At 29.0% G+C, this 14,518-nt stretch overlaps 3 protein-coding genes across 12 annotated transcripts in view; 2 read left to right on the top strand and 1 right to left on the bottom strand.

Moving 5' to 3' along the window:
• The window catches only part of LOC105679715 (adenylate cyclase type 6), a 94,449-nt gene extending 87,003 nt beyond the window's left edge, over positions 1–7,446 (top strand). For both annotated transcript variants that reach the window (XM_067361138.1, XM_012379910.2), the window contains exon 23: positions 782–7,446. The gene's annotated coding sequence lies outside the window, so the exon portion shown is untranslated. The remainder of the gene's footprint in view (positions 1–781) is intronic.
• Positions 1–14,518, bottom strand: part of LOC105679718 (uncharacterized) — a 143,770-nt gene that overhangs the window by 99,986 nt on the left and 29,266 nt on the right. For all 6 annotated transcript variants that reach the window (XR_001101885.2, XM_012379919.2, XM_012379918.2 and 3 more), the window contains exon 3: positions 9,671–10,033. The gene's annotated coding sequence lies outside the window, so the exon portion shown is untranslated. The remainder of the gene's footprint in view (positions 1–9,670; positions 10,034–14,518) is intronic.
• Positions 7,249–14,168, top strand: LOC105679719 (lysosomal proton-coupled steroid conjugate and bile acid symporter SLC46A3). Of its 4 annotated transcripts, none has more exons than XM_012379927.2 (9): positions 7,249–7,331; positions 9,118–9,286; positions 10,659–10,895; positions 11,660–12,011; positions 12,222–12,623; positions 13,111–13,248; positions 13,350–13,433; positions 13,705–13,861; positions 13,998–14,168. In XM_012379927.2, exons 2-9 carry the CDS (start codon positions 9,248–9,250, stop codon positions 14,125–14,127), a joined length of 1,539 nt encoding a protein of 512 aa, XP_012235350.1. In that variant the 5' UTR covers positions 7,249–7,331; positions 9,118–9,247; the 3' UTR covers positions 14,128–14,168. The 4 variants fall into 4 exon arrangements, with proteins under 4 accessions (XP_012235350.1, XP_012235348.1, XP_012235349.1 ...); XM_012379925.2 differs by having other exon boundaries at positions 7,289–7,446; XM_012379926.2 differs by lacking the exon at positions 7,249–7,331 and adding an exon at positions 7,466–7,692.

Genomic DNA, 14,518 nt, shown 5'->3' with positions numbered 1-14,518 from the left:
TTAACATTTGTATCGTGCGCTAGCATTAAAAATTCTATATCGTGATGTCGCACTGCATCTTGTTAATTTAAAATTGTTACTATATCAACCTACACCAATAAATTTGTCACAGGGTTGAAATATTCCCATAGTATAGTAGTTAACATTTGTTCTACCTGACAAATAATATGTGTATCAAGAAAGATACGTATACAATCAATTGCACAACGTACGCGATGGATTTATTGCGCAAAAATGGACTCGTTATTACAAAAGACGCCTACTTTCCTATAAAAATTACGCAAATATAATAGCGAGTCAATTGAGTTAATAACGTACTACAAACTAATCAAAAAATTGAACAAAACAATAATTACAAATTCAATAGTTAAAGATTTAACGCGTGACTGTGCAATAATCAAAATATTTCAAATTCTATTCATTTTCAAAATAATATGAAATATTTAGATAATAAGTCCGTCGCTAATTACGACGGAGTTGCAGAAAGTAACAAAGCAACAAAATTAATTATTCAAATAATTTTTAATTTAATTTTTTCTTATAAACGCGAATGTGATAAAAAAATTCAATCAACGAACGGCATGTCGTTAAAAATTAAAACTTCCGCCAAGCATGACATCAATTTCAGATTGCAATGTGCAAATATTTAAAGAATTTAAAAAGGTCTCGCGAAAACGAGATTTCCATCTATGTTTGCAGTAAACAAGCTAGCACGTAAATTAATTTAAGTATTCTATTCTGTATGATAAGCACCTCATTAATGAATCGATAATGTTGACAGGGAACGCTTGAGCAAGAATTCGTGACGGATAACGCATCATGCCAACGATAGAAAGTACCAATTATTAATTCCTGAGGTATTTAAGACTTCTTCCATGTATTCGAGCCCAAAAACGGCCATGTAATATTCGTGGCGTGTACACAAATTGGAGTCATCGAGTGTCGTCTGCAAACGACATCAATCGACCTCCGACGAATAGAACAATCGCGCCATTAGTTTTAAGTTTCAAGGTAAACGAAGTATAATTGACATTTACAAGAGTAACCCCGGCATTTCGACGTAGATTTCGTACATACAAATGATTTCTTTCGCTTAATCATGTGCCAATTTATAAATCAGGAGGCTAAAAAAACGTCCGATCTTGAAAATCAAACCATCCAATAGTAAAAAAAAAAAAAATTAAACATTTTTTTGCAAACATTTAGTTGTAAAATATCAAAAAATGCTGAATATTTGATGAATAATTTGAATAATTAATTTTTGCACGTTTAAAAAAAGATGTTGAAAATAAAAAATCAGAATAAAAAAATTGCAATGGCACTTTAACAGCACAACCGTTTTTTGAAAGATACAATAATAATCCAGCCGTAATGGACATTCCTACGGTAATATTTAATTCACCTTGCGCAATTTTACTGAAAATCCGCTTTGGTTACAGCTATTTAGCCGCAACTATCTAGCGAACTCCAGTTAAATGTACACCGAAATGCCGGACATTAGCGAGATATGCCGAGAACGACAACCCGCACACTCATCGTACTTAAGCTATCCTTGAACAATGCCTACAATGTATGTGATTATGTGTTAGAAGTTTTTAGTTTTCGAACGCTAATGTAAATTAATTAACAAAAGATTCCAAGATAATTATTTTGATTATTTACGATAACTCAAATAAGACACGTCGCCAGAAATATATGCGCTTCTCCACAAAATTTTTTGCGAAAATAAAGATTAGGCATCTATGATGTTAATTAACTAAAGTATTATACAACAAATTTATGCATAAAGTTAAATAATTCTTTTATAACTTAAATGTACCTAAAACTTTTCACAATATTAAAACATAGTTTTAAATTTTTTCACTTGTCATTTTTAAAATATTTTCTTATAATTAAAAAAATAAAAATAGAAAAAATATACAATTTTATATTCATATATTTTAACATATCTAAAATTACGTTTCGTATATTTTAAACAAAAAAATATTTTCTGTGATTTAATAATTTGATTTAAGAGATACTAAAAAAGAAGAATTTTTTAAATATAAAAAAACAATAAAATTTATTCGTGACAATGAGACTGCAAATATCCTTGAAAAAATGAATAATGTAGATGATTTCAAAATATATATTTGTGTATTTAATTTTAAATGGAGTAACAATTAAAAAATTTAACAACTAACAATAAGCCATGATCATTTATAATATGTGATATATTAATAATTTCCAACTAATTCCATAAAATAATGTTTTAAAAAAAATCTCAAATTTTTTATTTCAGAATGTTATTGAATGTTACAATATGATTTGTAGAAAACAGTTTGATTACATTTAATAATTGGTAGATTAATTGCGTGATAATAAATCTTTCTTGTGACGTGTCTGACAAGATGGGCATTTCTGCTTTACTCTAGTCAATATGAAGAGTCTCCCGTAAGTAAATGTATAGAAGCAAACCGAAAAAAATTAAGCTCGATACAACGAAGATATGGATGAACGAACCTCATACGTATAAACCAGTTTGCTTTAACAAGAAGGGGACCACGGCGAGTTAATAATTATATGTATATTTAATTCGACGATTGAGTCGTGGCCGTTTCTAATGCAGTCATACAGAGCGCTATGCACACTATGTTCGCTATGTTCGCTATGTACGTACGAAAAATATCTTCCTTTATTGACAACGTAAGTGGTCACACAGAGCACTATGTGTGCGCTATGTATGCTATGTTTTCATTGTGTGCGGTTAGAAAAAATAGCGAACATAGCAAACATAGCATGCGTAGCGCCCTGCGTGGCCGCAGCTTAAGTATGTGAAGAAATCATCGTTTGAATTTAGTAGTAGTGGTATTTGTTCTTCGTAATCATGTTAACGGATATTTTAAATGAGAAAAAATCCAACATTTTTCAATTCGTTATTCGTTAATAATCTTTTCCCGCGAAAAAAATTCTTAACAAATTAAATTTCTTGCTAAATTAATCCTTTACATTTTAATGTCCGAGAAAATCTATTCTGGTAAAAACAATGTTAAAAATAATATTTCACTGATAAAAATAAAATTTTATTAAAATATATATAAAATCCAAATACAAAATAATTATATTAATATTTAAATTAAAGAATGTTAGGAATACAAAAAATTAATAATTTTAAAAAATATTGACGAATAAGTAATTAAAAACAAAATTTAATGTATTGTTGTTTCATTTTATTTTCGATCGGAAAATAAAATATTAAAAGCTATAGATTGTATTATAGTTGCAGTGTACACTGCAACTTTGAATTTAGTAATTTCGTTAATTATAATAATCCCACAAAATTTTAAATAACGTACATGTATTATAAAGTAAGATCTTTTTCTATTGATAAGAGGTCCGAATAATCCTTTGCCTGTCCTCAATGAAAATTCTACTTTCATTTCAGGATTTTAAAAAACCTCTAACGTAAAAGTAAATTCATATAATTAAAACAGTAAACTCTGAGTGGATAAAAGTGAGAACAAATGTCGGACGAACGATTTTCTACACTAATCAACTTTTAATGGAAGTTAATGAAATTTTATGACGTCTACTGTGGCGTTCAAGCAACCAATAATTCTTTTCTTTCTTTCTACACTTTTTGATGTAGTCTGTAGAAAAATCAAATAAAATAATCTACTAAGCTATCATTGTTTTATGAAAAAAACATATAAAATAAATATTAAAAAGCGATAATAAATTATAGAAATATTATATTAACCAATTCAATTACTTAAAGAATTTTAAAGATTATAATTTTGTACAAAAAAATTATAATTATATTATAAAATAAATAAAAAGCGAAATATTTCAAAGAAATAAAAAGAAAAAGATAATCTCAACATACAAATAATCGAAGAAAAAACGCAAACAAATATAGAAAATAAACAAATTTCTCTTCTGTTCGAAAGACAAATAAGAAAAGTCGATGCGATTTAAGCAGCAAACACGACATACACAGCTGATGCAATTGTAAACACCAAAAAATGGAATGATAAATACTTTGTAGTGCCACAATAAAAAAATGAATTTTTTTACATTACTTCAAATACTCAAAAACATAACTTCTGAGTTCATCCACGATACAAAAAACAATTATTGGTAATTATATTTGTTTTTACTTACAGCATGTCACATTTCGAAAATTAAAAATATGTTTAAATAATATGAAAATTATATTGTGATCTCTAACAAGCACATTTTTTTGTGTAGAAATAATCGATCGTCCGAAAGCTATGCGATGATCCTGCTGCATTCAATGTCGAACAAATTAGATAAATTCGCAGGCATGTAAATATGTATGTATGTATATGGAGCGCTTGAGAAGCATATGTACAAATTTGGCCAAAGTGTATACATAGATAGATGTGTGTGTCTATCGGCGCGACGCGAGCTCGATCATCTCGATCAAAATATACATATCGATCTTCTGTGCGCTTAGGCGATCCTTTGCATAAATAAAAAAAAAGAACTATATTTGTTATAGAGAAAACAGTAGACCATGTAAAAAATATTTTGACAAGTCTAATCCACCTGAGTGATTAATTAAATTCACTTAAATAATTAAATGAGATGCCATATTTAATGGGCACATAATATAATCGACTCGTCAAATAAGATGTCATATGTAAAAAATAATATGTCGAATCAAGTCAAATTGGATTAAACACTAGTTTTCACAATCTAATTATGTGTACCGCAACAAATTTAACGATCGATCAGGCTGATCGCCAATCGATCAAAACGGTACACAATTAAGCATAAATAAATATAAAATTTGTGCTTTCGTGAGAATTTTAATGGCGCTGACAGGTTCAGCTAATAAATGTTAATCGACGTACGCGGTGAAGCTGATAAATAGCACAATTGTTGAAATAAAAGAACACAATTGAATCATACTAAAGCATACACAATGGGTTATTTGTGCTAAGATCGACGATTTTTCTTCTACCTTTTTATTTAAATAAAAATACTTGAATCGTTGTTTAAAAAAAAATAAAATATATTTTAAATATATGTATACATACATGTATTCTCATGTATACATACATATATATACATATATGAAAAAATTTTAAAGTCATTATCATAAAATATTAAATTTATTTTATTATTATATATATAGATAAATCTATATCTTTTTTTTAATCAAACATAATTGCTTATTAGAAATCAAAGTTCTCGAATATTTCTCCTATATTACTTTATTTATTTATCAGAATTAATGCCGCTTTTTCTTGTTAAATAATTTCTTGTTAAACTTCACGTACGAAGTAAAATCGGAGCACAAATATTCCATATTAACTCGAACTCAAACTTATTGCACATCGCACCGTATCAGAGTAATTGTGTAAGCTCTTACGTCATAAGACCATTTATTCTGTGTTAGGAGCCTATTAGCGTCAAAAACTTAATCGTCCAAACAATAGCCATTAACTCTGTCGACGAGAATTATGATACATTCCAGCATTACTTTATTACAAGAAGTATCAAAGAACTATTTCTTAAAACTCTTTAAAACTCCGAGGATTCGATGATAAGTAACTTATTTTTTTATATTTTAAATAAATTGTGGATGTTAAAAAGATAAATAGCTAGAATAATATAAGTTTAATACACACAAAATAAAAAATTTTACAACTCGTCGACAGTATGTTAGTAGTTATTATAACTAGTATTGTAGAAAGTATCTCATAAGAATTGGGATGTACTTGAGATTCTAGAGTTGGAATCGAAATGTGGCCGACTATTTTCTTCAGCGAGAAAGTCTCTCCTCAAGAAAACTTGCCTACGATAGGCAAACGCGGAAACTTCGTCTACGACGTCGACAGAATGTCACGTTGGTTTTATAGTCAATACGTAATGATAAAGATGAATACAGAAAGCTGTTAGCTAACATCAAACATGAGATAAGGCGAGAAATATAATATTTGTTATCGCTCCGAGAAAAAATGTTGATGTGACTTCGATGGCCTAAACTTCAGTATTCACTGAAAATCACGCATCTATATCATAACCATAATCGCGCGCCGTGATTAAAACTAATAATACAAAATAAATTTTTAATAAACACGAGTTATTTAGTTTCTATCCTCCCCATTTCTACATCCTCCGCATTCTTTTTGCAAAAAAAAAATATATTCTTTCAAATGATAAAACATAATTTAACAATTTTATAATTAAGTATATTTTTAGTGTGACAATTATTCGTCATCTTTAAATATAAATACAAATTTAAGCATTTGTTACATAACTTGTAACTCTAGCAAAACTTCAATAATTTCCAAATGATATTTATTGTATTAATATTTTTAATTATTATTTTAATTTTTAATAAAAAATTTTCATGAAGTAAAAGATGACTCGAATAAACTTTTGTTTTGCTTTTTTATGTATTAAGTTTATAGGTGCATTTTTGCTGTTTTTAGAATGTTACATCTATATATCAAATTATCTTAATCTTTCCAGCTACACAAAAAATCCGATTTGTTATCCGAGCTTACTCGTCATTCTCACATTTCATCTCACTTCTCATTAACCTTCTCAAATAATCTATACAGATATTTATGAACTGTTGGCCGGAACAACAGTATATTATTATATATTCAAATTTCAACGACAAACAGAAACAGTTCATAAAATTATTTAATATTAAACCTAATAATTATATAATACATTTGTATTTTATTATTTGTTACGTAATTTCATTAAAAAAATTGTAAATGTTCATTATCTGCTAATAATCTGAATATTGAAAAATAAAATAACAAAAAATTTTTAATATTTCTTTTATTTTGGTGCTAGTTAAACCTCGATTCCGAAAAAGCCGAATAAGTTGCTAAAAAAAAAAAAAACTATTAACAGGATTGTTGCAGAGATCAAGTTTGTAATAATCTACAAAATAAAAACAAAAAAAGTAGTTTAATTAATGATTGTCACTGTAAATCTAAATCAGAACAAATTCAACTCTTTCAAATTTCCCACGAAAACCAAAGCCACTAAACAGATCAATAACGTTACCGAGTCTACCAACCACGTACAAAATGTACTACAAATCAAGTTTCAAAATAAATTACGTATTCAAAATCAAAATGACAAACAAGATCGACTGAGAGAAGAACACTAAAGATAAAAATACTATCCATATTCGCCGGAAAACCCTACAGAATAAATTTCTTTAACTTTATTATATCACGAGATGTCGCTGGTCTCGTTCCATTTAAAAGGATGGTTGACCTGACACTCTTACAATCGAGTAGCATACGGATAGCATATCGCAGCAAAACAACGTGCAGTTGGTCGCAAGCATATTTGTTAGTATATCAGCTAATCGCATACGGAATGCACTCACACGTTGTCGCGTTGTAGCCTTGCGCATACGCATTGTTCTCAACCGAAGCATCCGGTTGACTACCATTATCAAAACTCGTAAGTGATTATGTAAAAATTGGAACAAATAACACGTCTTGAACCGAATTAGAAAACGAAAAACGTGAATCAACATGTGAAGTGGACATGTGATAAGTTAATTGTTGGTGTTATTATGTGTATGCGTTATTTACATAATCTCCGATATTATGCGCGTTGCATGCGCACTGTTGCAATAGTAGCGGACCACGTGCACAGACGATATCGTGTCGGCTGCTGAACAGCACATATTACACAACAAACAAAGTAATCAAAGAAGATTGTTTTATCAATGAATGATTACACTAAATATGATTCAAATAATATTGAAATTTATCCGAATTAAATGAAAAAAGCCGGATAGTGGTGAGATATAGAAAATCCATTGATCGATTAACTCTTATTCAAAAGTATTTGATTTCTTTTCGATCTTTTTCATTCCAAAAAACTTATAAATGACTTAAAATATATATGCAAATTTTTTTATATTGAAATTGATTAATTTATACAGTGGTCCTTGTTGATCAATAAAAAAATCTCAACTACTTTATTTTTAAAAAAATTAGCGAACACCACAAACACGCAAACAGAATTTTTTTTATATTAAACCTAACATAGTAAAGTTAATTAATAATTAAGAATAATTAAAACTGCATATTTTGCTTTTACTAATCTATATACATTGTATACTCTTTTACATAATCACTCAATAACACATACAAATGGTATTTATTCGTATATATTTTGAAAAAGCAATAACAGCGATAAATAAACATAAATATTTGTTATTGTACTCCATTGATTTTATCAATTTTATTTACTTTATCACATAAATTAAAACTTATTTATCAATTAATCAATTTATCAATTTAATTGATTTTAATCAAAGAAAGAATTATTAATAAAAAATATAAAAACGGAAAACAATTATTTTATATACATTATTTGAGTGGAAGATTAATAGAAAAGAGATGGATCAATTAAAAATGCTGATTAAAGTTCATACACATCACAATTCATATAATAACAATTAGATCACTATTAGCTACATTAATCAAAATAATCAATTTTAATTAATGCAACTAATCGTCTTATAAGTTAATCGTTTACTAACCAATAAAGTCATATCATAAAATAAAAATTTATATCTATCTTTTACGTCATGCATTGTAATATTCCTCAATGGCAATTTCGTGATATAAAGTCAGTCATGTAATCTCTACTAACGTTTATCTTTAATAACATTCAACTGATTGTAAATTAGTAGCAATATCTTACCGCTGCAATATGTTATCGCTATTTACTTGATAATATTAACCCATCTTGCTGAGCTATGCACCAAAGAAACTAATCAAGTTATTTATATATAATCAAATATATAAAGTTTGTTCCTACTTCCTTCTAGTTGTCTTTATAATCGACAATATAAGTACTTATAAATAATATTATAAACAAATGCAATATATATCCATTACTTACTCGGAATATTACGCGCAAATTATTACGTAATTATTTAAACAACTATTTTGAAGAGAAAATAAAATCATGAGATTAGAACTCTAAAGTTCTGCAGTAGATAACGCATATTAAAGCAGATTGATGCAATCGAATTGAAATCGGAAATTCGATGAAATCAGCACAGACTTGCTAATTTCTTGCCCACAAAAGATTAAATCAGCAAATTTTTTACAGAAAAAACATGCTAAATTGCATGAAGTGAGGAATCCTGGATTTTCAACATTAATGACAGTAAGATCGTATGACAGTTGAACGAAGAAGGCCATAGAAATTCTATCGTTTTGAAGATCTTCCAAAAAGAAGAATGACAAAGAACTCTATCAATGACGATATAAAAATCAAGGTAAACTCATTTTTTTATTTCAATGCATCGATTTTGCAAAATACGCATATTAAACTCGACCCAACTCTTTCTCTATAAATATTTTTAGAAAATAAAAGCAAAAATTTTCCTTTTTATTTTCATTCTGACGGAAATAGTTTTTTTTTACACATCTGTATGTTTAATATAAATGCATTCCGTCACATGAGAATTTCAAATATAACTGTGATATTATTTTTTCACAATTCATATTTTACATTTTATTGTGTTAAATAAATTTTTAGATAAATAAAAATAATTTTGATAAATAATAAATCTAGCTTGCAGAAGACAATTCTGCATTTATATTAAGTTAGTTCTTCCACTATTGTTAAAAAAGTTTATTTTTTATAATAAATTACTTACCGCAACGTTGATCTGTTGTCGCCCGATGCCTCCTAGGTCTCGTCCTCCTCTCAGCGACCCTTCGAGGTATTCACACACGTTCGCGGTGTGTATTACTCGCGTACCCGAGTACAAAAATCGCGTAGCACTTTAAACAACACTCTCGACATCGTAGACGAATCGAACCGAATTGTCCAAAATAAACTCGAAGAAAGTATTCCAATATCTTTCAGCGGAAATGTAATCATTTATACGATTCGCTAGATTTGTTTCGTACTCGCGCGAAACTATCACGATACTCCCGCACTCCCGACGCGCCTTTTACTATGTTACGAAATTACGGCAGAAACAATTCCAAGCGGCGAAAATAGCACACAAGTTTCTCTGTAAAACATAAATGCATTCATAATTATAATAGCACTCAAAAATATAACACAATATAAATATAATATTGTTATTCATAATAATAATATATATGTATATCCATAAAAATAAATCAAAGAAATAAAAATGTCACATGATTGACGGCACATTAAATACACTATAAAGAAAAATTTTTTGCCGCTCTAAATTTATTTTTTATAAACTCTATAATTAATCTATAACAACCTGTAATAACTCTGTACCCGAGAAAAATGGTATAATATGGTCAGATGCACTAGCGGATCCTTGGGGGGGGGGGGGGTTAACCCCCCCCCCTCTTCCAAGTTAAAAAAAATCAATTTTGCTGGATCCGTTTCAAGAATCTTGGTAAAAAATGCATTAAAGCAGGTCAAAACCCCCCCTATTATCGACATCAGGATCCGCTAATGATCAGATGTAAATATATAATTAGTTATGAAAAGATCTGATAACATGTAATATTTTATATGATCATATAAAATTACATATGTTATGAGATCTTTTCATAACTAATTATATATATTTATATCTGACCAATTATACCATTTTTTCTCGGGTAATAACAAAATGCCAGATTACATTATAATTTAATTTTTTTCATTTCTAGGCAATGCCACAAATACAGTTTCATGAAAATAGCAGATACAGAAAATATTTCACATGGATAAAACACATATCAGTGGAGCCGACCATGTGGTTCTACATGATGGCGTTCATGTTCACTTCGGTTGTCGAACAAGATTTTTTTAGACATAAAGCATGTCGGGTCGATCACGGATATTCGGCAGAAATCTGCTCAAGATTAAACGACGATGATAATAAGGCTATAAAAACCGCAGTGCAGGTAAAAATTACATAGTATTTGAGAGAAAGAGAGAGAGAAGAGAAAAAAAGAAAAAAATGGAGTAGGATCCGCGTTATTAAAAAATGACGAAGCAATAACATAAACGAAGCGGCTTGTAAGATTAACCTTGACTGTGTTTGCCTATCTCGTTTAAATATTCAGCTTAATAAATTGATAATTTACAGTATTTACATGCACACATATGATTATTTTACATCCAATATTCTACTCGCGATAATGAGAATACAATGTCAGAAGTAAGCTTCTTGATTGAAGTATAGATAATCAGCAGATATAGTGTTATCAAGGTAATTTTCAAGTTAAATATTTGCATGAGATACGAAACAAAGTTGCTTATATATAGAACGCAAATTTTAATAAACCTACTAAAGTAAACATATTTAAACACATCTCCTCGCATCAACTTGTGTTCGTAAAAGTATCTCCATTTCATTAAAACTTATTTATTTGAACCAGAATATTAAATAAAATATCTATGAAACAATCTAATTAACGAATTATGAGGTTGCTCGTTATGTTTCAAACTGTTTCAGATAAAACAAATTAAATAATTAAATTAGTAACTAATTTTCTAAGCTTAGCTCTGTTAGTTTTTCGAATAATTTTTCTCCAAATGCATGATATTCAATCGTCTTTTATTTTCTGCTTTTAAAATATCATTTTTTATGCTCTAAGGCTAAAATAATAATTGATTTCCACTTTTGCCCCAATTGTACTCCGTTAAAAAAAAATTCATGTTGCAGATAACAGTTTCGGAATTTCATCAATGGAACGATATCGCTGGGCACGTACTGCCCATTATCTTAGCAATGTTCTATGGTAACTGGAGCGACCGGCGCGGACGCAAATTGCCGCTTATCCTCGGCCTGGTAGGCAAATTAGTTTATTCTTTTATGATCGTGATTAATTCCATAATGGACACTTGGAAACTGAACATGGTGGTGTACACAGCCACCTTGCCAATGAGCATATTTGGCGGCGATGTTGCAATCTTTGCCAGTTGTTTCGCATATCTATCGGATATATCCTCTGTGGAGCAGAGAACCTTGAGGATAACAATTCTAGATGTTGTTTATCTAAGCACTATGCCTACAGGTAATAAAATTTAATCTGTTTGTTCTCAATAACGTAAAAAAATACTACATTTACTGTAAAATTTTTGTTTCATCAGTATTCGATAATAATGTGATAAATCTTTAATGATTGTCGATAATATTGTTATTTTCTTTTTACGAATAATATAAATTTCTTTTGTAAATTAAAAGATGTAATGTTACATCACCAATCACTCTTTCTTTTTTGCAGGAGTCGCACTTGGATCTTACGTATTTAATCAATTTTTACTGAATGGTAAAGCTTATACGTTCATGTTCGCCATAAACGCGACTTTGCTCGCGCTTGCGATTATATACTCGTTTATGCGGCTCAAATGGCGAACGTCATCGCAACAGCAGCCGCTCGTTGGGACTAATTGGCTACTAGATTTTTTTGACATGCGACATGTCATCACGACAGTGCGAACGTTGGTGAAATCGAGACTTCATCATGGCAAATTGCACTTGTGGTTTCTCTTGCTAGCAATGTGTCTTTACACATTCCAGAGAGACGAAAATCCTAAAAGCCAGATGTATACCTCTCTGATCTTCAAATGGAACGTTGCAGACTTTAGCAATTTCAAAACATTCAAATCGACTCTATTTGTATTAGGTCAGTTTGATTAAACTTAATTAAAACCAGTTATTGACAGTTCACAAATATTAACGACGTCCAGTCTCAATTCGCGATGTGTTTTGAGAGACGCAAGTGAAAGGATACACTTCTTATTGAGATCAAGAACTTTCTCTCCCAACCAATTTAGCATCTTGGCCAATGGCAATAAAAAAATTACGACCTTGGACAAAATTGAAACTGCTTGAATAAAAAACACTGACTTAAAAATAATTTTTCATCTAAAGAAATATGCTTCATGTATTATTGAATCGAATTCGAAAATTGTATAGCCATTCTCTCACATGTTAATTTTAAATATCTAAATTTTTTAAATATATCCGTATTCTTTATCATATCGATTATGAGAATACTTAGTATAAATTCAAATTTATATGTATATAATATATATATCATAAAGTTTACAAATAACAAATATTTAAAAAAAATACAAAAAGACATATTTAAAATAACTTTCTTTCAACAGCAATGCTCATTGGTGTGCCTATCATGAGTAAATTATTGAAGATGAAAGACACTTTCATGGTAGCGATAGGAGCAATAGCGCATGCAGCCGGAAGAATAGTATTTATTTTGGCAAATAAACCGGAGCTATTCTATGTAGGTTAGTGACACAATTTTTGTATCTTTTCTAATCTCGTATTTATATTCTAAATATATATAATAAAATAATTAAAAAATAATTCAATACTAATTATTCCGCAGGTGGTGCAGTTGCTGCGTTAGGTCCTATAGTAGCTCCTGTACTTAGATCAATGACTTCTAAACTTGTACCCACAGAAGAACGAGGTAACAATAGTAATTTTATCTTGCTTATAGATTGATACCGATTTAATCTGATAAATTGGTACAAATATATTTTCAATATTTGATACTATAATCGAGAAAAATGTGTATTTTGTGTCAATGTTAGATTTTCTAGAATATCATGTTCATGTTTTCGTATCAATTTAGGATACAAAATGTTGAAATTTAAATTCGTAAAATATGTATAGTTTCAATTTTATGACAATTTTTCTTTATTATCAGAATAAAAAAAATGATTTTTTGCAATCCTCAGGAAAGGTATTCGCGATGCTTTCCGTATGCGACAATGCAGTTCCATTATTCAGTGGTACTTTGTACTCTCAACTTTACAACGCTACGATAAAGACAGCACCAAACTCTTTTTATTGGTTAACGTTCTCCACACAAATTGCCGTGCTTCTGCTTATCTTGTAAGTAAATTTTAATTTTTTTTTCATACATAATTATTTCTTATCTCAATTTAAAAAAAAAACGCATTAAAGAGTTACGTTGCTTTGTTTTATTAAACTCGAATCTTCAAATTCTAACGTGCTGTTATCTCTTTAGAGTAATCCACTTTACGTCGTGGTCTAAACATGAAACGGAGCAACAAGACACCAATGACGAGGTTGTAGCTCCATCTTTGCCAACTACTTTAGATACTTCAGAGACCAGCTCGTCGAATAATGTCGAATAACATCGACAAATTAATAATAAAATAAACATATTAAAAAACTTTCAACACGTTCATAAATAAATAGCAGTTATAGTATTCATTTCCATTTGATATAAAGACTTGTAAGTATTTAAAATATAACAAAATAATTCTATACAAGTAGGAAACGTATATACGTAACAAACGCGAAATAAAATTGTTTATATCACTATAATATTAGCTAATATTTTTTATACAAAATAATCTTTTATATATCTTGTTAAAAAATAATCCTAAATGAAAAGCATTAATTGCTGAAACGAGAATATAGACTGATTAATGATACGTATTTGTAATACAATGTCTAGATTGTTGAAATATTAGCATATCATTAAAATTTATTACTTTACAATTATATTATTAAATTTATTAA

The sequence above is a fragment of the Linepithema humile genome, chromosome 1 (genome assembly GCF_040581485.1).
Source record: "Linepithema humile isolate Giens D197 chromosome 1, Lhum_UNIL_v1.0, whole genome shotgun sequence".
In the NCBI taxonomy this organism is placed as follows: domain Eukaryota; kingdom Metazoa; phylum Arthropoda; class Insecta; order Hymenoptera; family Formicidae; genus Linepithema; species Linepithema humile.
The sequence above is the reverse complement of the archived record's forward strand: the minus strand, read 5'-3'. Positions and strand labels throughout refer to the sequence as shown.